The sequence below is a fragment of the Stenella coeruleoalba genome, assembly GCF_951394435.1.
Source record: "Stenella coeruleoalba genome assembly, chromosome: 4".
NCBI classification, from domain to species: domain Eukaryota; kingdom Metazoa; phylum Chordata; class Mammalia; order Artiodactyla; family Delphinidae; genus Stenella; species Stenella coeruleoalba.
In genome coordinates this window covers 13,849,298-13,873,892 of record NC_137149.1, presented here as the reverse complement: position 1 = coordinate 13,873,892, position 24,595 = coordinate 13,849,298, and the positions used below count along the sequence as shown (strand labels likewise).

Below are 24,595 nucleotides of genomic sequence, written 5' to 3'. Positions count from 1 at the left end.
TTTCAGATTGGATCCCTTCACTTAGTAATAGGCTTTTAAGGTTCCTTCATGTCTTTTCATGGTTTGATAGCTCGTTTCTTTTTACCACTGAATAATGTTCCATCATCTGGGTATGTGACAGTTTATTTATCCATTCAGCTACTGAAGGCTATCCCGGTAGCTTCCAAGTTTTGGCAGTTATGAATAAAGCTGCTTTAAACATCCATGAGCAGGTTTTTGTGTGGACATAAGTTTTCAGCTCCTTTGGGTAAATACCAAGGAGGGCAACTGCTAGATTGTATGATAAGAGTATGTTTAGTTTTGTAAGAAACTTCCAAACTGTCTTCCAAGGTGGCTGTACCATTTTACATTCCTACCACCAATGCATGAGAGTTCCTGTTACTCCACATTCTCACCAGCATGTATTAGTGTTGTCAGTGTTCTGGATTTTGGCCAATCTGATAGGTGTGTAGTAGAATCTCATTGTCGTCTTACATTGCAATTCCCTGATGATATCTAATGTGGAGTATCTTCATGTGTTATTTGCCATTTGTATTTCTTCTTTGGTGAAGTGTCTGTTAGGTCTTTGGCCCATTTTCTAATCAGGTTTTGTTTTGTTTTGTTTTTTTAATTGATGAGTTTTAAAAGTTCTTTGTATATCTTGGATAATAGTCCTTTATCAGATGTGTCTTTTGCAAATGCTTTCTGCCATTCTGTGGCTTGTCTTTTCGTTCTCTTGACAGTGTTGTTCGCAAAGCGTAAGGTTTTCATTTTAATTAAGTCAGTATATCAGTTATTTCTTTCATGGCTCGTGAAATCTCTCCTCAACGTTTTACCAAATGCTTTTAGCAGCTACTGATGAATATTCCCCTGGTCCTCTATTTCATTAGAGTTGCAAAATATTCACCTTCCAATTCTATTATTTCTTCTGTATTTCTTAACCTAGAATTCTATAAGGAAGAATTTTTTTTTTATAAATTCTTTGTTTACTCTGGAATTCAATTTTTACAAGAAAGGAAGGATAAATTCTTGTTTATTTCTTTGTATTCAATTTATTATTTTCAGAATAATGAGTTGGTGCCCTAGCAACCCAGAGATATGATTAAGTTTTAAAGTATCATTATGAACTCTCATGGGGTTTATTTATTTGATGTGCTTAATCCAGTTCAGTCATTGTTTTCACTGGTGATGTCCCCTAAAGTTTGCTGCTATGTTTTCATGAACTATGCTTATATTTTCATTTTTAACTTCATTGCTTTCTGGCTCAAAATTTCCTAGGCTCGTATAATACTTTGTGCTTCAGACTTTTTTTGTTTGTTTGTTTGTTTGTTTTTGTTTTTTTTAAGGAGACTGGATCAGTGGGAAATGGAATTTAGAGACCATAATCTAGATGCTAGGAAGCTTACTTACTGGGTTGTTACTGCTCCTAGATCTTTGCATATTTCTTTTACAAGGGCACTGGATTTACCATAATTTTCATTGTATGCTCCTACTTTTAACTCCCGAGATTGTATATCTTTTTGCTATACAGAAAAACAGCATTAACACAATTCAGTTAAGTTTATCAGTCATTGGGTGGGGATATACTTTTTTCTAGTCACAGTTGTACAGCCTGGTATACATGTTAGATTTTGGCCCTTGCTTTCAGGGAAGCACTGAGACTTACTGTTAGCATTTAATGGAATGATATGTAAGAAAATAAATTTTAATTTAATAAATCTAAAAATAAATGGATAAAATGCAGAGGTGGTACAAAAGAAGAACTGATTAATTCTGTTGGCAGATGTTTAAGGAATGCTATGCATTCCCAGGGAAAGTAACATGCTGGGTATTAAAGGAAGGATATGAGTCTAACTGGGTGTAAAAAGATGAAGGAAAGGGACTTTTAGATAGAGGAAGAAGCGTATGAAAAGATATGAAGCCAGAAAACAGGAACAACAAGTAGGTTGCTATTTGGGGCACCAAGATTGAAGTGGAGAATGACAATAGATGAGGCAAAATCAGGAAAGTATTATATGCCATGATAAAGAGCCTATACTTCTCCTATAGGCAACAGGGAAATGCTGAAAATTTTTAAGTAGAAATGTGAAATGACCTAATTTGCTCCTCAGAATAATCATTCTGGCAACAGTAAAGAAAATGGATTAGGAGGGAAAATGTCAAGACAGAGAGACTAGGTCTTAGAGTGGTAAGTTCACTTTTTGAGTTTACAAACTTGCCTCTAGAATAGTACTTGGCATATAGTAGTAGGTACTCAATAATATCTGTCAGGTGAACAAAAGGTTATTGTATGAATCAAAAGAAGTTGATAAGTCTGAAGAAAAACCACATAGAAATAGAGCCTGCATTTTTGACAGTACTACTTGATTCATCTGCTTGCTTACTTAGTATTTTATCTTAAGATTTTCACAAACTAAGTAAAACAACCCAATAGAAAAATAGTCAAAAGGATATAAATGGCAAGCTCTGAAAGGGAAAACTGAGTGATGACTATATGAAAATATGCTCAACTTCTCTAATAACCAAAGAAATGCAAATACCTTTTAAATCCCATGAGGTGGAAAAATATTTAAAAGTTTACACAAAACCCAGCCTTGAGCAGGATGTTAAAGTGTTGGGATATTTACAAGCTGCTGCTGGAAGTATAAATTGGTGAAACCACTGTAGAAAGCAGGTTGACAATCAGTATTTAGTAAGTCAGAAGATGCACATGCCATTTGACTCAGCATTTCCATTTCAGTTATAAACCCTAGAGAAATGCTCACCCCTATATAAAGATACATGTTCAACAATGTTCACTGCATCATTATTGATTATACCAAAACTTTGAAAGTAACACAGATGTCTTCAGGAGAATGAATAAATTTTGATATGTGTATAACAGTATGATATTCTGCAGTGAAAATGAATAAGCCAAAGCCATATGAATAGACCTGAATAATTGTCACAAACAAAATACTGACTGAAAAAGCCTGCAAAATAATAATATAGTGGGATGCCACTTATATAAAGTTAATTATGCAAAATAATAATATTATATATATACAATAATAGATAAAAATACCAAATTTAAGAGCCTGGTTATCTCTGAGGAGGAAAAGCAAAATGGGATTAGGAAAGGTTACACAGTGGTCTTTAGCATATTTTTCTTTAAAAAAAAAGTCAGAAATAAAGCAAAATTAAAATTTAATAGGGTAGGTGATGTGTAGACAAGTGGTTTTAAAAAATTCTTTCTTATATATTTGAAATCTTTCTGATGAAAAAAAATCCTCTGAGAGTAGAGAATTTCAGAATTATCCTTGTTCCCAAAGTAAAATATTTTTCTAGCACCTAAATCCTTTTAACAGCTTTTTATTTTGCAGATTTGACTGATGAATTAGCTCAGAAGTTGTTTGATGTTTCAGAAATGTCTTCGGCAACAATGGCCCGTTCATTACCCACAGTAGTTCCAGAATCTCCTAGAATTTATCCTGCAAGGACACCCAAAACACCTCGAACACCTAGATTACAAGATCCAAACAAAACACCAAGATTTTATCCTGTTGTTAAAGAACCCAAAGCCATTGATGTAAAGGTACACAAAACACCAGGAATATAAAGCCTGCCGTTTGTATACTTCAACATTACAAAATGATGTTTTTTAGTTTCTTTTTTAGTTTCTATAACAATAAAAATAGTTTCTATAGTTTAGTTTAGTTTCTGTAACAATAAAAGTAATGTATATTTTAGACTGCAAGAATTCATTAAAAAATGGTATTTTACCATAGCAATGTCTTCTCAGGTTAAGGAATAACTTCTTTACAATGGATAGTGTTAATTAAAGACAATCAGAAGGTGTAATGAGGAATCATTCTAAGTTGTATTTCTTTTAATCCTTGTGTTGAAACCTAGCAAAGGGTCTTGTGAAGTTTTGTAACTTGTATGTGACATATTTGAGTTTTGTGACTTCATATGATTTCATAATGTGTCACCCACCATATGAAAATGTTTGAGTTGGTTTACAGTCAGAGGGTTTTTTTAATTTACTTGTGAGGTTCACACTACTGAAGGTAATTGGAACGTTTGACTTCTTTTTCCTTAGAGTCCAAGAAAGAGAAAAACAAGACATAGTACAAATCCCCCTCTAGAGTGTCATGTTGGTTGGGTAATGGATTCCAGAGATCATGGGCCAAGAACATCCTCTGTCAGGTACCGTATTTGTCAAATATTGCTTTGTTCTTGATTTTAAATTTGTTGAAAACAGTTACTAGTTAGATATTTGGGAACATTTAAGAATTAATATGTTAGCAAATTAATAGAACAACAAAATAGTAAAAAGAAGCCAAAGAAGGGGAAATAAATGGGACAGTTTTACAATAAGTATATTAAGGAATAATTCAGTAGGACAGGCTTTTTTTTTTTACTTTTAAAGTAATTTTCACAAATGTATACTCTTCGATTAAAAATATTTAGGTCGGGCTTCCCTGGTGGCGCAGTGGTTGGGAGTCCGCCTGCCGATGCAGGGGACACGGGTTCGTGCCCCGGTCCGGGAAGATCCCACATGCTGCGGAGCGGCTGGGCCCGTGAGCCATGGCCGCTGAGCCTGTGCATCTGGAGCGTGTGCTCCGCAACAGGAGAGGCCACAACAGTGACAGGCCCGCGTACCACCAAAAAAAAAAAAAAAAAAAAAATTCAGATCTATTAAAGTTATTATCTTTGGAAAGATTCCAGATTTTTCATAGCATAGTAGGTTCTTAGTGAGTTAATGTGCTAAACAATCTACTCAAAACTACATAAAGGATATGGAAATAAAACACATTAATATTTTGGAATTTTTCCTTTGGAGGGAAATAATTTAGATTAGCTAGTTATTAGCAGTAAGTGGTTTGTCTTTTAGTTTTTAATTTAAAAAAGAAAGAGTATTATTTACCTCAGTGAAAACCTAACCTATCTTGTGTTTGTATAAATATTTTCAGAATAATTATCTGATCAGCTTTCTAATTGGAAAATGAACTTTAGGAAAAAGTATTTTTTGACTGGTTAAGGTAAGGATTAGTTAGTTTCATTCAAAGAAAAGCTAGAGAGTGTATCATGATCTGAAAATCTCCAAGTATGTCTTTGCAGGGATGTTAATTTGTTTCTTTTACATTTTGTTCTCATTAGATATATTTTCCTTAAAAGATAAACTGTGTATATGTTCTTCTTGCACACCTATTGTATACGAATAGTTATTTTGTATTCTAAGTCATTTTGAGAGTTTTTTTCTTTTATTTATTTATTTTTATCAGAGCAGTATATTTAGAGATCAGTAGATAATGGTGAAAAATGTTGCACTGATATGTAGCAGGGAACAAGGCAGGTACAGTCCCTGCCTTTCTGGAGCTTAATTCAGAGATGACAGGCAAGTATGTAGTTACAATAATGAGGGGTGGATTTTGTTCGCCAGCTTGTCTTTTAGAGGAGTTGCAGCTACACAGCAGACTTGAGTGGGAGGTACACAGAGCTCCCTGTACCCTCTGCATACCCTGCCTCCCCCACTGTAAGCAGTCATATCTTTGACCATCTACATTAATGTCAGTGCTGGTAGTGTCTTAAAGTCTGTTTCTCTCATCTGTTCTTTGTTCTTTTCTCCTACTTTCTTTTGGATCAGCTTAGTTTTTGTAATGATTCTATTTTATCTCTACTATTGTCTTCTTGTTGTATCTCTTATTTTTTACTGGTCTTCTAGGGTTTATAATATACGTTTTAAAATATAATCTATTTTCAAGTAATGTATCATTACACATATAGGATAAGAACGGTACTGCAGTAAAGTTCCTTTTCCTACTGTCCTTTCTGCTATATTTTATTATTATTTTTCTTTAGACAATTATCTTTTAAAACAATTAACATGAAAAAAAGGAATTTTAAATGTATTCTCATTTTTACCATTTACAATGCTCTTCATTTCTTGCGTGGGTCTGTTGGCAATGAATTCTGTTAGCTTTTGTTTCTCAGGAAAAGGTTTCTTTTTTTTCATTTTGAAAGATATTTTCAATGAGCATAGAATTCTATGATGGATCTAGGTATGAATTCAGATCCACGGCTCATTCTGTTTGTAATGAATTTTAAGCATCAAAAGTGATACGGTTTAGTGAAATAATTTTCAAACTTTTTTGTCTAAGGACCTCTTTATCCTTTTAGTTATTGAGGACCTCATAGAGCTTTTGTTCATGGGAGTTATATAATTTAAAAATAAAAAATTAAACTGAATTGAGTTTAAAAGTAAAACTGAAAACAATTAAATATTTATTCATTTAAAATAATAATAAACATATTACATATTAACATAAATGACATATTTTTATGAAATATAATTACATTTCTCAAAACAAAAAAATTCCTGAATAGAGTGGCATTGTTTTAAAGTTTTGCATATTTGTTTAATGTTTTTGCTTTATATGAGATAACTGGATTCTCATATGTTTCTATATTCAATCTTATAATTTGTTATTTTATTGTTGTTGTAGAGGAATAAAATCCAAGAAAGGGAGGAATATTTTAATAGCCTTTTCAGATAATTTTAGGTATTCTTCTTTGATATTATACCAAAGCTGAACAAGTGGTAATTTTTTAAAAGTTAGTTGCAGTGTAGAATCTAAACCATATATAAGTGACCACCTTCTACTCAGTGAATTTTTCATACTCTGTTACATTAAAAGCCATTGGACTTCTTCCAATTTGAATGGCTCTTTTTGTCTATGCATGCATTTGTAACATGAATTGGTCATTTGGAAAAACTGATTAACTGAGTTATGCGGACTTTTAAATGATGACACGTCAGAATACAATAAAAAAATTACATTAAAAAAATAACCACTAAGGAGAGTAATGTCAGGAAGATGGCAGAATGGGAAGGAACAGGAATCTGTCTCACCACTTGGACAACAACTGTATCAGCAGAAACTGTCTGCATTGACTATTTTGGAACTCTACAGTCTATCTGAACACTTAAAGCTTCCAGGGGAAAGCGTGTCTGGTAAATTGTTAATATTCGTTGATGTCAGCCTTTGGTGTAGTAGTGGCCATCTCCCACTGCCCCAGCCCTGTGACAGGCATTTGGGAAGATGGCAACCCACACCTCTGGTGTGGCTTGCTGGATCCAATGTAGGCAATAAGGACCTTGTCCTCCAAATATTGGAGTTCTGTGTTGACTGCTAACTGCCTCTGGTCAATAAGGTTCAGACACAGAGTCTGGTAGCCTTTGTTTCATCCCCACTGTCTGAATGTCTTTTTTTTTTTTCCCCAAAACAACCACTAATGAGGGAAATTTAGAAAATTACCACCCATGCCCAAGGAAAAATGTGGAAAAAAACCTAAGGGGACTTTAAGCTTTTACCTCAGGCTTATCCCATCACAGAAGCAGCCTACAATAGCTGGAAAAAAACAGCAAACCCTGGGGAAGAGGGAGAATTTGATTTCCAGAGTTACCACTTTATAAGATTCAAATCTTCATTGTTCAACAAAAAAATCACAAGGCTTACAAAGAAATAAGAAAGTATGGGCCATTTGAAGGAACAAAATTAATTGACAGAAAATGCACCTGATGAAGCCTGGGTTCCATTCTTTCAAAATGAAGTCTTTAAAACAGCTGTTTTAAGGATACTCAAAGAGCTAAATAAAGGAAGATGTAGACAAAGATAGCAAAACAATGTATGAAGAAAACAAGATTATCAATAGAGATAGAAATTATACAAAGGAATCAGAAAGGAATTCTGGAGCTGAAAATACAATAACTAAAATGAAAAATACACCAGAAGGTTCAAAAGCAGATTTCATCAAACGGAAGAAAGAGGAAAGAATCAGTAGACTTAAAGATGGAACAATTTGAATTATCAAGTCTGAGGAACAGAAAGAAAGAAGAAAAAACTAGTAGTGTCTAAGGGATCTGTAGGACACATGAACTAGCCCAATACACACATTGTGGGAATCTCAGAAGGAAAAGAGGAAAAAGGGGGCAGAAAGAATATTTGAAAGAATACTGGCTCCCAATTTGATGAAATACATGAATCTACAAATCTAATAAGCTTAATGAACTTGAAGTAGGATAAACCCAAAGAGACTCACATTAAGACACTAATTAAACTGTTGAAAACCAAAGACAAAGAGAGAATCCTGAAAGCAGCAGGAGAGAAGAGACTCATCACATACAAGAAGTCCTTAGTAAATGTATCAGGCAGTTTCTCAGAGGCCAGAAGCCAGTAGACTGATATATTCAAAGTGCTGGGGGGAAAAATCCCCATCCACTGAGAATTCCTTATCTGACAAAACTGCCCTTCAAAATTGAGGGAGACATTCAGAGATAAAGTCTGAGGGAAAAGAAAAGGAAACAAAAGATATATTGAACTAGAAAGAAGAAATAAAACTGTCTTTGTTCACAGATGACAAGATTGTATATGTAAAAAGTCATAAATAATTAACAAATCTCCTGGAACTAATAAGCAATTACATCAAGGTTTCAGGATATATGGTTAATATACAAAAGTCAATCACGTCCCTATATAACAACAATGAACTAGTAGAATTTGAAATTAATTAATCAAACTACTGTTGGACTTCCCTGGTGGCATAGTGGTTAAGAATCTGCCTGCCATTGCAGGGGACACAGGTTCAAGCCCTGGTCTGGGAAGATCGCACATGCCATGGAACAACTAAGCCTGTGTGCCACAACTACTGAGCCTGTGCTCTACAGCCCATGAGCCATAACTACTGAGCCTGCATGCCACAACTACTGAGCCCATGTGCCACAACTACTGAAGCCTGCGCCCCTAGAGCCATGCTCTGCAACAAAGAGAAGCCACTGCAATAAGAAGCCCACGCACCGCAACAGAGTAGCACCTGCTTGCCGCAACTAGAGAAAGCCCACACACAGCAATGAAGACCCAATGCAGCCAAAAATAAGTAAATAAATAAAATGTTTTAAAAGAACAAAATACTATTTACATTATCACCCCCCCAAAAGAAACAGGTATAAATCTAACAAAATATGTACAAGATCTTTATGAGGAAAACTGCAAAACTCTGATGAAAGGAATAAAAAAACTAAATAAATGGAGATAAACTCCATGTTTATGGGTAGAAGTCTCAATACTCTCAAGATCGGGCGCGAGCCGCAGCTAACAGCGTGGACCCCAGAGATGGACATGAGACGCTAAGGCTGCTGCTGCCGCCACCAAGAAGCCGGTGTGTGAGCACAGGTCACTATCCACACCTCCCTTCCGGGGAGCCTGTGCAGCCCGCCACTGCCAGGGTCCCGGGATCCAGGGACAACTTACCCGGGAGGATGCACGGCACGCCTCAGGCTGGTGCAACGTCCTGCTGGCCTCTGCCACCGCAGGCTCACCCCGCATCTGCACCCCTCCCTCCCGCCGCCCTGATTGAGCCAGAGTCCCCGAAGCAGCTGCTCCTTTAGCCCCGTCCTGTGTGAGCGAAGAACAGACAGCCTCCGGCAACCTACACGCAGAGGCGGGGCCAAATCCAAAGCTGAGCCCCGGGAGCTGTGCGAACAAAGAAGAGAAAGGGAAATCATTCCCAGCAGTCTCAGAAGCTGCGGATTAAAGCTCCATAATCAACTTGATGTACCCTACATCTATGGAATACATGAATAGACTACGAATCATCCCAAATTGAGGAGGTGAACTTTGAGAGCAAGATTTATTATTTTTTCCCCTTTTGCTCTTTTTGTGAGTGTATATGTGTATGCTTCTGTGTGAGATTTTGTCTGTATAACTTTGCTGTCAACAGTTTGTCCTAGGGTTCTATCTGTCTTTTTTTTTTCTTTAAAAAAATTTTTCTTAATAATTTTTCTTTTAATAACTTTATTTTATTTTATCTTGCCCTCTTTCTTTCTTTCTTTTCTTTCTTTCTTCCTTCCCTCCCTCCCTCCCTCCTTCCTTCCATCCTTCCTTCCCTCCCTCCCTCCCTCCTTTCTTCCTTCCTTCGTTCCTTCCTTCCTTCCTTCCTTTCTTTCTTTCTTTCTTTCTTTCTTTCTTTCTTTCTTTCTTTCTTTCTTCTTTCTTTCTACTTTTTCTCCCTTTTATTCTGAGCCATGTGGATGAAAGGCTCTTGTTGCTGCAGCCAGGAGTCAGTGCTGTGCCTCTGAGTTGGGAGAGCCAACTTCAGGACACTGGTCCACAAGAGACCTCCCAGCTCCACATAATATCAAACAGTGAAAATCTTCCAGAGATCTCCATCTTAACACCAGCACCCAGCTTCACTCAACGACCAGCAAGCTACAGTGCTGGACACCCTATGCCAAACAACTAGCAAGACAGGAACACAACCCCACCCATTAGCAGAGAGGCTGCCTAAAATCATAATAAGTCCACAGACACCCCCAAAAACACCTCCAGACGTGGACCTGCCCACCAGAAAGACAAGATCCAGCCTCATCCACCAGAACACAGGCCCTAGTCCCCTCCACCAGGAAGCCTTCACAACCCACTGAACCAACCTTAGCCACTGGGGACAAACACCAAAAACAACGGGAAATACGAACCTGCAGCCTGCAAAAAGGAGACCCCAAACACAGTAAGATAAGCAAAATGAGAAGGCAGAAAAACACACAGCAGATGAAGGAGCAAGATAAAACCCACCAGACCTAACAAATGAAGAGGAAATAGGCAGTCTACCTGAAAAAGAATTCAGAATAATGATAGTAAAGATGATCCAAAATCTTGGAAATAGAGAAAATGCAAGAAACATTTAACAGGGACCTAGAATAACTAAAGATGAAACAAGCAACGATGAACAACACAATAAATGAAATTAAAAATACTGTAGATGGGATCAATAGCAGAATAACTGAGGCAGAAAAACGGATAAGTGACCTGGAAGATAAAATAGTGGAAATAACTACTGCAGAGCAGAGTAAAGAAAAAAGAATGAAAAGAACTGAGGACAGTCTCAGAGACCTCTGGGACACCATTAAACACACCAACATTCGAATTATAGGGGTTCCAGGATAAGAAGAGAAAAAGAAAGGGACTGAGAAAATATTTGAAGAGATTATAGTTGAAAACTTCCCTAGTATGGGAAAGGAAATAGTTAAGTCCAGGAACCACAGAGAGTCCCACACAGGATAAATCCAAGGAGAAACATTCCAAGACATATTAATCAAACTGTCAAAAATTAAATACAAAGAAAACATATTAAAAGCAGCAAGGGAGAAACAGCAAATAACACACAAGGGAATCCCCATAAGGTTAACAGCTGATCTTTCAGCAGAAACTCTACAAGCCAGAAGGGACTGGCAGGACATATTTAAAGTGATGAAGGAGAAAAACCTACAACCAAGATTACTCTACCCAGTAAGGATCTCATTCAGATTTGATGGAGAAATTAAAACCTTTACAGACAAGCAAAAGCTGAGAGAGTTCAGCACCACCAAACCAGCTTTACAACAACTGCTAAAGGACCTTCTCTAGGCAAGAAACACAAGAGAAGGAAAAGACCTACAATACCAAACCCAAAACAATTAAGAAAATGGGAATAGGAACATACATATCGATAATTACCTTAGATGTAAATGGACTAAATGCTCCCACCAAAAGACACAGACTGTCTGAATGGATACAAAAACAAGACGCATATATATGCTGTCTACAAGAGAGCCACTTCAGACGTAGAGACACATACAGACTGAAAGTGAGGGGGTGGAAAAAGATATTCCATGCAGGACTTCCCTGGTGGCGCAGTGGTTGGGAATCAGCTTGCCGATGCAGGGGACGCGGGTTCGTGCCCCGGTCCACGAAGATCCCACATGCCGCCGAGCGACTGGGCCCGTGAGCCATGGTCACTGAGCCTGCGCGTCCGGAGCCTGTGCTCCACAATGGGAGAGGCCACAGCAGAGAGAGGCCTAAGCAAAAAAAAAAAAAAAAAAAAAGATATTCCATGCAAATGGAAACCAAAAGAAAGCTAGAGTAGCAATTCTCATATCAGACAAAATAGACTTTAAAATAAAGACTATTAGAAGAGACAAAGAAGGACACTACCTAATGATCAAGGGATCGATCCAAGAATAAGATATAACAATTGTAAATATTTATGCACCCAACATAGGAGCACCTTAATACATAAGGCAAATGCTAATAGCCATAAAAGGGGAAATCGACAGACAAACAATAATAGTGGGGAACTTTAACACCCCACTTATACCAATGGACATATCATCCAGACAGAAAATAAATAAGGAAATACAAGCTTTAAGTGATACATTGAACAAGATGGACTTAATTGATATTTACAGGACATTCCATCCAAAAACAACAGAATACACATTTTTCTCAAGTGCTCATGGAACATTCTGCAGGATAGATCATATCTTGGGTCACAAATCAAGCCTTGGTAAATTTAAGAAAATTGATATTGGATCAAGTATTTTTTCCGACCACAATGCTACGAGACTAGACATCAATTACAGGAAAAGATCTGTAAAAAATACAAACACATAGAGGCTAAACTATACACTATTTAATAACGAAGTGATCACTGAAGAAATCAAAGAGGAAATCAAAAAATACCTAGAATCAAATGACAATGGAGACACGATGACCCAAAACCTATGGGATGCAGCAAAAGCAGTTCTAAGAGGGAAGTTTATAGCAATACAGTCCTACCTTAAGAAACAGGATACATCTCGAATAAACAACCTAACCTTGCACCTAAAGCAATTAGAGAAACAAGAACAAAAAACCACCGAAGTTAGCAGAAGGAAAGAAATCATAAAGATCAGACCAGAAGTAAGTAAAAAAGAAATGAAGGAAACAATAGCAAAGATCAATAAAACTAAAAGCTGGTTCTTTGAGAAGGTAAACAAAATTGATAAAACATTAGCCAGACTCATCAAGAAAAAAAGGGTGAAGACTCAAATCAATAGAATTAGAAATGTAAAAGGAGAAGTAAAAACTGACATTGCAGAAATACAGAAGATCATGAGAGATTACTACAAGCAACTCTATGCCAAGAAAATGGACAACCTGGAAGAAATGGAAAAATTTTTAGAAAAGCACAACCTGCCAAGACTGAATCAGGAAGAAATAGAAAATATGAACAGACCAATCACAAGCACTGAAATTGAAACTGTGATTAAAAATTTTCCAACAAACAAAAGCCTGGGACCAGATGGCTTCACAGGCAAATTCTATCAAACTTTTAGAGAAGAGCTAACACCTATGCTTCTCAAACTCTTCCAAAATATAGCAGAGGGAGGAACACTCCCAAACTCCTTCTACGAGGCCACCATCACCTTGATACCAAAACCAGACAAGGATGTCACAAAGAAAGAAAACTACAGGCCAATATCACTGATGAACATAGATGCAAAAATCCTCAACAAAATTCTAGCAAACAGAATCCAACAGAACATTAAAAGGATCATACACCATAATCAAGTGGGGTTTATTCCAGGAATGCAAGGATTCTTCAATATACGCAAATCAATCAACGTGATACACCATATTAACAAATTGAAGGAGAAAAACCATATGATCATCTCAATAGATGAAGAGAAAGCTTTTGACAAAATTCAACACCCATTTATGGTAAAAACCCTGTAGAAAGCAGGCATAGAGGGAACTTTCCTCAACATAAAAAGGCCATGTATGACAAACCCACAGCCAACATCATCCTCAATGGTGAAACACTGAAAGCATTTCCACTAAGATCAGGAACAAGACAAGGTTGCCTACTCTCACCACTCTTATTCAACATAGTTTTGGAAGTTTTAGCCGGAGCAATCAGAGAAGAAAAGGAAATAAAAGGAATCCAAATTGGAAAAGAAGAAGGAAAGCTGTCACTGTTTGCAGGTGACATGATACTATACATAGAGAATCCTAAAGATGCTACCAGAAAACTACTAGAGCTAATCAATGAATTTGGTAAAGTAGCAGGATACAAAATTAATGCACAGAAATCTCTGGCATTCCTATACACTAATGATGAAAAATCTGAAAGTGAAATCAAGAAAACACTCCCATTTACCATTGCAACAAAAAGAATAAAATATCTAGGAATAAACCTACCTAAGGAGACAAAAGACCTATGTGCAGAAAATTATAAGACACTGATGAAAGAAATTAAGGATGATACAAATAGATGAAGAGATATACCATGTTCTTGGATTGGAAGAATCAACATTGTGAAAATGACTCTACTACCCAAAGCAATCTACAGATTCAATGCAATCCCTGTCAAACTACCACTGGCATTTTTCACAGAACTAGAACAAAAAATTTCACAATTTGTATGGAAACCCAAAAGACCCCGAATAGCCAAAGCAACCTTGAGAATGAAAAACGGAGCTGGAGGAATCAGGCTCCCTGTCTTCAGACTATACTACAAAGCTACAGTAATCAAGACAGTATGGTACTGGCACAAAAACAGAAATATATATCAATAGAACAGAATAGAAAGCTCAGAGATAAACCCACGCACATATGGCCACTTTATCTGTGATAAATTAGGCAGGAATGTACAGTGGAGAAAGGACAGCCTCTTCAGTAAGTGGTGCTGGGAAAACTGGACAGCTACATGTAAAAGTATGAGATTGGATCACTCCCTAACACCATGCACAAAAATAAGCTCAAAATGGATTAAAGACCTAAATGTAAGGCCAGAAACTATCAAACTCTTAGAGGAAAACATAGGCAGAACACTCTATGACATAAATTACAGCAAGATCCTTTTTCACCCACCTCCCAGGAAATGGAAATAAAAACAAAAATAAACAAATGGCACCTAACAAAACTTAAAAGCTTTTGCACAGCAAAGAAAAACATAAACAAGACCAAAGGACAACCCTCACAATGGGAGGAAATATTTGCAAATGAAGCAACTGACAAAGGTTTAATCTCCAAAATTTACAAGCAGCTCATGCAGCTCAATAACAAAAAAACAAACAACCCAATCCAAAAATTGGCGGAAGACCTAAACAGACATTTCTCCAACAAAGATATACAGACTGCCAACAAACACATGAAAGAATTCTTGACATTTTTAATCATTAGAGAAATGCAAATCAAAACTACAATGAGATATCATCTCACACCAGTCAGAATGGCCATCATCAAAAAATCTAGAAACAATAAATGCTGGAGAGGGTGTGGAGAAAAGGGAGCACTCTTGCACTGCTGGTGGGAATGTGAATTGGTACAGCCACTATGGAGAACAGTATGGATGTTCCTTAAAAAACTACAAGTAGAACTACCATATGACCCAGCAATCCCACTACTGGGCTTATACCCTGAGAAAACCATAATTCAAAAAGAATCATGTACCAAAAATGTTCATTGCAGCTCTATGTACAGTAGCCCGGAGTTGGAAACAACCTAAGTGTCCATCATCAGATGAATGGATAAAGAAGATGTGGCACATATATACAATGGAATATTACTCAGCCATATAAAGAAACAAAACTGAGCTATTTGTAATGAGGTGGATGGACCTAGAGTCTGTCATACAGAGTGAAGTAAGTCAGAAAGAGAAAGACAAATACCGTATGCTAACACATATATATGGAATTTAACTAGAAAAAAAATGTCATGAAGAACCTAGGGGTAAGACAGGAATAAAGACACAGACCTACTAGAAAATGGACTTGAGGATATGGGGAGGGGGAATGGTAAGCTGTGATAAAGTGAGAGAGTGGCATGGACATATACACACTACCAAACGTAAAATAGATAGCTAGTGGGAAGCAGCCCCATAACACAGGGAGATCAGCTCGGTGCTTTTTGACCACCTAGAGGGGTGGGATAAGGAGGGTAGGAGGGAGGGAGATGCAAGAGGGAAGAGATATGGGAACATATGTATATGTATAACTGATTCACTTTGTTATAAAGCAGAAACTAGCACACCATTGTGAAGCAATTATACTCCAATAAAGATGTAAAAAAAAACCTGTCAAGATATCAGTTGTTCATCCCAACTTGATCTACATATTCCATACAATTTCAATAAAAAAATCCACATAGAAATAGATCCACATAAATGTAGTCAAATGGTCTTTGATAAAGGAGCAAAGATAATCTTTTTAACTAATGGTTCTGGCACAATTGGACATTCACATTGAAAAATTAAGTCTAGACATAGATCTTACACCCTTCACAAAAGATAACTCAAAATGCATCACAGACCTAAACGTAAAACACAAAACTATAAAACTCCTTTATAAATCTATAAAAATAACAGGAGAAAATCTACCTGATCTTGGATTGGGTGGTGACTTTTTAGATACAACACCAAAAGCAGAATTTGAGAAGGAAGAAATCAATAAGCTGGACTGCATTAAAATGAAAAACTTTTGCTCTGTGAGCGACACTGTCAAGTGGATGGAAAGACAAGCCCCAGATTGGCAGAAAGTATTTACAAAAGACACATCTGATAAAGGACTATTATGCAAAATATACAAAGAACTTTTAAAACTCAACAACAGCAACAAACCTGGTTAGAAAATGGGCCAAAGACAAACAGACACTTCACCAAAGAAGATGTATAAATGGCAAATAAGCACATGAAGATAGTCCACATCATATTATCAGCAGGGAATTGCAAAGTAAGACAATGGTGAGATTCTACTACATACCTATTAGAGTGGCCGAATTCCAGAACACTGACAGCACTAATAAATGCTGGTGAGAATGTGAAGTAACAGGAGCTCTCATTCATTGATGGTAGGAATGCAAATTGGTACAGCCACCTTGGAAGACAGTTTGGAAGTTTCTAACAAAACTAAACATACTCTTACCATACAATCTAGCAGTCACCCTCCTTGGTACTTACCCAAAGGAGCTGAAAACTTATGTCCACACAAAAACCTGCTCATGGATGTTTAGAACAGCTTTATTCATAATTGCAAAAACTTGGCAGCAGCCAGAACATCCTTCAGTAGGCAAATGGATAAAATGTGGTATATTCAGAAAATGGAATATTATTCAGTGGAAAAAAGAAATGAGCTATCAAACCATGAAGAGACATGGAGGAACCTTAAATGCACATTACTAAGTGAAGGGATCCAATCTGAAAAGGCTACAAATTTCAACTATTCGACATTCTGGAAAAGGAAAACTATGGAGGTGATAAAAAGACCTGTTGTTGTTTCTAGGGGTTGGGGGGAGGAAGAGATGAACAGGCGGAACACAGGATTTTTCGGGAGGTGAAAATACTGTGTATGATACTCTAATGATGGCTACATCTCATTTTACATTTGTCCAAACCCGTAGACTGTCCAACACCAAGAGAGAACACTAATGTAGCTATGGACTTTGGGTGATTATGACGTGTCAGTGTGGGTTTGTCAATTGTAACAAATGTACCACTCTGTTGGGAGTTGTGCTGGATGTTGATAGTGGGGGGAGCTATTGTGTGGGGAGCAAGGCATGCAGGTGGTATGAGGGAGCTCTCTATACCTTTCACGCAATTTGCTGTAACCCTAGTACTCCTCTGAAAGATAAAGTCTTTATACCAAAAAAAAAAAAAAAGAAAAAAAAATCTGAAAGAGTTCATTACCACTAGATCTGCCCAGCAAGAAATGCTAAAGATAGTCCTCAGTTTGAAATGAATGGACACTAGACAGTAACATGAAGCCATCTGAAGAAAGAAAGAACTTTAGTAAGAGTTTTGTTGTAATTTAATTTGTAACTCCGTTTTTTACTTTATATGTTATTTAAAAGACAAATGCATTAAAAAATTACTAATCTATGTTGTTGGGTATATAGTGTATAAAGATGTAATTTATGACATCAGTAACAGAAAGTGGGGAACAGAAGTGTATAAGAGCAGAGTTTTTGTTAAGTGTAATCCTCATGATAACCACAAAGAAAATATCTATAGAATATATATAAAAGGAAATGAGAAGGGATCAAAATATTTTATTCAAAAGGAAAAGAAATAACACAAAAGTTAGGCAATAAGAGAGGAAAGGAGGGACAGCAAATCTATAAGGCATATAGAAAAGTAATAACAAAATGGCAGGTCCTTCCTTACCAGTAATTACTTTAAATATGAATAGATTGCATTTTCCAATCAGAAGGCAGAGATTGGCAGAATGGATTAAAAACATGATCCAACTATATACTGTCTACAAGAGACTCATGTTAGATTCAAAGACACAAATAGATTGAAAGTGAAAAGATGCAAATTTAAGAGAGCTGGGGTGGCTATTTTAATATCAAACAAAATACACTTTAAATCCAAAAAGATTATAAGAGCTAAGGATATTATATATTAATAGAAGTTTCATTATAAACATTTATGTAACTAATAACAGCCCCTCGGGAGTTATATGAAGCGAAAACTGACAGAATTGAGAGGAGAAATAAATAGTTCTACAAGAATAGTTGGAGATTTCAATACCCTGATTTCAGTAATGCATAGATCATCTCAACATAAGATGATTAACAAAATAGAGGACTTGAGCAACATAATAAGCCAATTAGACCTAACAGACATTTATAGAATATTTCACCCAGCAATAGAAGAATACAAATTCATAAGTACATGTGGGACATTCTCCACAATAGACCATATGTTAGGCTGTAACAGAAGTTTCAATAGATTTTAAAAGAAATGTCACACAACATATCTTCTCTGACCACAGTAGGATGATGTTAGAAATCCCTAACAGAAGAAAAACGAAAATTCACAAATATGTGGAAATTAAACAACACATTCTTAAGTACCCCATGGGTCAAAGAAGAAATTGCAATGGAAATTACAGTTGGCCCTCCATATCCATGGGTTTCGCATCCATGAAGGGTTCTGTAACCAATCCTCCATGAATACTGAGGGATGACTGTACTTAGAGATGAATGAAAGTGGAAACACAGCATACCACATCTTATGGGGTGCAGGAAAATTATAACTAAAAAGAAGAGAAAAGAAGAGAAATCACATTTAAAAAGAAGAGAAATCACAAGTCAGTAGCCTAACATTTTACCTTAAGGAATTCAAAAAGGAAGAGCAAACTAAAAACAAAGATAGAAAGATAGCAGAAGGAAAGAAATATTAAAGATTAGAGTAAAAATAAACAATATAGAGAAGAGTAGAACAGTAGAGAAAATCAGTGAAATCAAAAGTTGGTTCTTTAAGAAGATCAACAAACTGACAAGCCTTTCTTTAGCTAGACTGCCAAGGGAAAAAAAGATATAAGTAACTAAAATCAGAAATGAAAATGGAGACATTACTACTGACCTTATAGAGATAGAAGGGATCCTAAGAGAATACTATGAACAAATTACTATACATCAACAAATTAGGTAACCTAGAAGGAATGCATAAATTCCTTGAAACATATAAATTACTTAAACTGATTCAATAAGAAATAGAAGATTCGACCCACCTATAAGAAGTAAAGAGATCAAATCAGGAATCAAAAATCCCTAACAAAGAAAGTTCTGGACCAAATTGCTTCACTAGTAAGTTCTACCAAATAGTTGAAGAAGAATTAACACTAACTCTCTTCAGACTCCTTCAAAAAATTGAAGAGAAGGGAATATGTATTCTCTGAGGCCTGCATTACCCTAATACCAAAACTAGATAAAGATACCACAAGAAAATAAAATTATATGCCAGTATTCCTATGAATATAGATGCATATGTCCTCAACAAAATATTAACAAATGAAATCCAATAGCATAATAAAATGATTATTCACCATGGCAAGCAGGATTTATCCCAGTAGTACAAGAGTGGTTCAATACAAGAAAATCAACATTATACATCATATTAATAGAACTAAGGGAAAAACTACATAATCATATCAATTGACATAGGAAAGGACAAAATCCAACTTTTATGATTAAAACCTCTTAGAAAACTAGGATTAGGGGGAAAATTCCTCACAGGAAAAAAGCATTTATGAGAAACCCATGGCTGGCATTATACTCAATGGTGAAAGACTGAAAGCTGTCCCCCTAAGATCAGGAACAAGACAGGGATACACGCTTTTGCCATTGGTATTCACTGTTGTGCTGGAAGTCCTAGCCAGAACTAATAGAGAAGAAAATGAAAGAAAAGACATCAAATATGAAAGGAAGAGGTAAATCTATCTCTAGTCACAAATAATATGATTCCATAAATAGAAAATTACAAAGAATCAACAAGAAAGAAACTGAAGCTAATAAACAAATTTGGCAAAGTTGCACTGTACAAAATACACATAAATCAGCTTGTGTTTCTATATGCAGCATTGAATGATTTGAAAAGGAAATTAAGAAAGCAATTCTATTTACATTAGCGTCTAAAAATTAAATACTTAGGAATAAATCTAACCAAGGAGGTGAAAGACTTATACACTGAAAACTACAAAACACATTGCTGAAAAAATTATAGGAGACCTAAATAAATGGAAAGACAATCCATTTTCATGGATAGGAAGACTTAACATTGTTATGACATTATTACAATCGAAAGTGATCTATAGATTTAACACAATCCCTACAAAAATTCCAATACCCTTTTTCACAAAAATGGAAAAGCTGATCCTCAAATTTATATGGAATTGCAAGGAGCCCTGAAAAGCCCAAATGACCTTAAAAAGAAAAATAAAATTGGAGGACCAACACTTCCCAACTTTGAAAGTTACTACAAGGCTACAATAATTAAAACAGTATGGTCTTGGCATAAGGACAGATGTATAGACCAATGGAATAGAGAGTCTAGAAATAAAATCTGTCATATATGGTCAGTTTATTTTCTACAAGGGTGCTGAGACTGTTCAGTGAAGGAGAGGGTCATCTTTTTAACAAATGTTGCTGGGAAAACTGGATATCCAACGTGTGAAAGGATGGGATCCATACTTTATACCAGATACCAAAAAATTAAAATGGATCAAAGATGTAAACTTAACAGCTAAAACTGTAAAACTCTTAGAAGAAAATGTAGGGGAACATCTTTATGACCCTAGATTTGACAGTGGTTTCTTGAGCATGACACCAAAAACACAGACAATAAAAGAGAAAAATTGATAAATTTTACTTCATCATAATTATGAACTTTTGTGTATCAAAGGAAACTATCAGAGTGAAGAGACAACCTACTGAATAGGAGAAAATATTTGCAAATTATGTATCTGATAACGGGTTAATATTCCAAATATATAGAAGTCTCCCAAAAAACCCAATTCAAAAATTGGGAAAGGATTTGAATAGACATTTCTCCAGAGAAGATATGCAAATGGCCAATAAACCAGTGAAAATGTGTGCAATATCATTAATCATTAGAGAAATGCAAATCAAAAACCACAATGAGATATCTCTTCATACCCATTAGGATGGTGTTATGGACTGAATTGTCTCTCTGAAATTATATGCTGAAACCCTAACCCCCCTGCTTGACTGTATTTGAGATAGGGCCTTTAAGGAGATAATTAAGGTTAAATGAAACCATACGATGGGGCCCTAATCTGACCTTATAAGAAGAGGAAGAGACACCAGAGATCTCTCTCTTTCTGCATGTAGACAGAGGAAAGGCCATGTGAGGACACAATGAGAAGGTGGTTCTCTGTAAGCCAGGAAGAGAGGCCTCCCCAGAAACCAACACTGCTGGCACTATGATCTTGGACTTCTAGCCTCCAGAACTGTGAGAACATAAATTTCTATTGTGTAAGCCATCCAGTCTGTGGTATCTTGTTATGGCAGCTGAGCTGACTAATACAGATATGTATAATCAAAAAAACTGAAAGCAAATGTTTGTGTGGATGTGGAGAAATTAGAACCCTGTGCATTGCTCTTGGAAATATAAAATGCTGCAGCCATTGTAGAAAGCAGTTTGGCATTTTCTCAAAATGGTAAAACACAGAACTAACACATGACCCAGCTATTTGACTCCTAGGTATATATCCAAAAGAATTGAAAAGAGGGAGTTGAACAGATATTTTTATGCCATGTTTATAGCAGCATTATTCATAATAGCCAGAAGGTGGAAACAACACTAGAGTCCATCAGCAGATGACTAGATAAACATAGTAGGTATATACATACAATGGAATATGATTCCACCATATAAAAAATGAAATTTTGATTTCAGCTTTAACATGGATGGACCTTGAGAACATGCTTAGTGATATAAGGCAGACTGAGAAGGATGAATATAGTATGTTTCCACTTATATGAGGTACCTGGAATAGTCAAAGACAAAGTAAAATAGAGGTTACTGGGGACTGCAGGGAGAGGGAAAGGGGTTATTCATTATTTAATGGATAGAGTTTTTGTTGGGAATGATAAAGAAGGTTTTGGTAGAGGTAGTGGTAATAGTTATATAACATTGTGAATATTTAATGCTGATGAGTAGTACACTTAAGAATGGCTAAAATTACAAATATCATATATATTTTACAACACACACAAACTCCTAAAAAATAACCCAGCATTGATTTCATTAGGTAAGTGTTTAGGTATGAGTGGGAATTACTAGGCTCATAGTGACAAATACAAAGTTTCCAAAATTCTTATTTTTGCATGAAAGCTCGAATTTTTCCTGAACGCTACAGACTCATTTTGTTCATTTTCAAGGAAATGTCTGACACAAAACAAAGTCTGAATAACCATAATTTGTTGGCTATTCTTCTAATTAAAAATGGTATTCCATGAAAAAAACAGTTTGGCTCATAATTTTATCGCATGAGTGCTTTAAGACAACTGTTGTAGTTAGTACTGCTGTAACAAATATGCCATAGGCTGGGGAGCTTAAACAACAAATATTTATTTCTCACAGATCCAAGATTAAGGTGCCAACAGATCCCATATCTGGTGAGGGCCTGCTTCCTAGTTTGCAGATGGCCATCTTGTTGTATCCTCACATGGCAGAGAGCAGAGAGAGAAGAAGGAAGCTCTCTTGTGTCTCCTCTCATAAGGGCACTTATCCCACTCATGAGAGCTCTAGTGTCATGACTTATTTTACATCCTAGTACCGTCACATTGGGGGTTAGGAATTCAACAAACATTTAGTTCATAACAACAGCCATCATATTTTGATATGCTACAAAAGTGCTTTTCTCCCCCTAATTGTTATAAAAAACACAATGAAATACTCATTTCATATTCAAAACTCATGAAATATTCATCACCTTAACCATTTTTAGGAGTACAGTTCAGTAGTGTTAAGTATATTCACGTTGTTGTGAAATATCTCCAGAATGTTCTCATTTTGCAAAACTAAAGCTTCTGTCCCATTTTGTCACACACAATGAGATGTACTCAAGTGTTGAGATTTCATAAAGTTACTTTTTTTTTTTTGCTTCATCAAGGAACTCTTAAGGTGAAACTGGCATTAAACATTTTTTTTCAAGTACATAGCAGTGAATAATATAACCACTAGTAAGTAAAGTTTGGTGCCACTGACTCAGTTTGCATCAGCAGTTTTATACACCATTGTTTAGTACTATCAGTACAGATGTAAACACAGTGAAGAGAGCAAATAATGTCTAAGTATTGTTGTGAAAATAGTTTTGACCTTGCAGACTTTCTGAAAGGTTCTTGGGAACCCCTCCAAGCATCTACAGACCACACATTGAGAACCACTGATTTAGAGCAGTCTTAGGAAGATCATTTTGGTGGCAGTATAGAGGAGGGAGATTGAAAAAACAAGGAGACCAATTAGTTCAAGTGAAAGAGGAGGAAAGCCTCAATTTGAATAGCAGAGTGAAGATGAAAAGGAAAAGATAGATATAGGCGAAATTTCAGAAGTGAAATTGATTTACAGAATTACAGGTATGTCCTTAGGATAATGAAAATATTGCCTTTGTGCCAGATTTTATCCACTTACTCAATTTATATCATTAACCTAATTACTCATGAAAATTGAAAATTTCCCCAGTACTATAAGAAAAAAAAACAAATATAACTAAATTAATAATGTATCTGGAAGAGAAGAGTAAGCTAGCTAGTCAGTTATCTGCTTCTACTTATTGTTTTAGTTTGAGAATTTATGACCATGTCCTTTATCAACTTCTGAATTTACCCATGTGTTGAACATAGATAGCAATTCATATGTAGATCCGTGTATCATTAGTTTAGGAGAGTTTTAGGGACTAATGCCTTTTCCACTGCTCAGATTCTCAGTAAACAAATAGTACAAATTGGTTTAAACACTTGGTTCTTGATATTTCAGTTTGAAGGCTTTTTTCCCCCTCCTCAAACAGCAGTTCAAATGCTTCGCCTTCAGGAGGTGCACCACTAGTAGGAAGTTATGGATGTACTCCTCATTCATTCCCAAAGTTCCAGCATCCTTCTCACGAACTTTTGAAGGAAAATGGCTTTACCCAACAAGTGTACCACAAGTATCGTAGAAGATGCCTAAGTGGTAAGAGCCTTCCTTTATATAGCTATCTTTAAAATTAAAACATAATTCTAAAAAATTCAAGTTGTGACATTTAATATCAGGTTAAAATAGTCCTTTGTTAAAATTGCCTTAAGTAAATGTGTTCGTATATATTCTTTATTCATGTATTTTGTAGCTTAGACACATTAGGAAATAAAGCTTACTATATTCTTGTTACTATTGACAAATGCTTAAATTTGAGCAGTGAGTCAGAAAATGGATTATTTGTTCTTTGTTTAAAAGAAACCCAATTGGGGATTAATATGTTTCAGCTTTCTTTATT

The 24,595-nt window shown here is 35.9% G+C and overlaps 1 protein-coding gene across 3 annotated transcripts in view; it reads left to right on the top strand.

Moving 5' to 3' along the window:
* LARP1B (La ribonucleoprotein 1B) overlaps nucleotides 1-24,595 on the top strand; it is a 129,038-nt gene that overhangs the window by 95,171 nt on the left and 9,272 nt on the right. For 2 of the 3 annotated variants that reach the window (XM_079919351.1, XM_079919349.1), the window contains exons 13-15: nucleotides 3,342-3,553; nucleotides 4,061-4,167; nucleotides 24,134-24,294. In XM_079919351.1, coding sequence (XP_079775477.1) covers nucleotides 3,342-3,553; nucleotides 4,061-4,167; nucleotides 24,134-24,294 — 480 coding nt within the window. The remainder of the gene's footprint in view (nucleotides 1-3,341; nucleotides 3,554-4,060; nucleotides 4,168-24,133; nucleotides 24,295-24,595) is intronic. The other variant, XM_079919350.1, reaches the window with a different exon arrangement.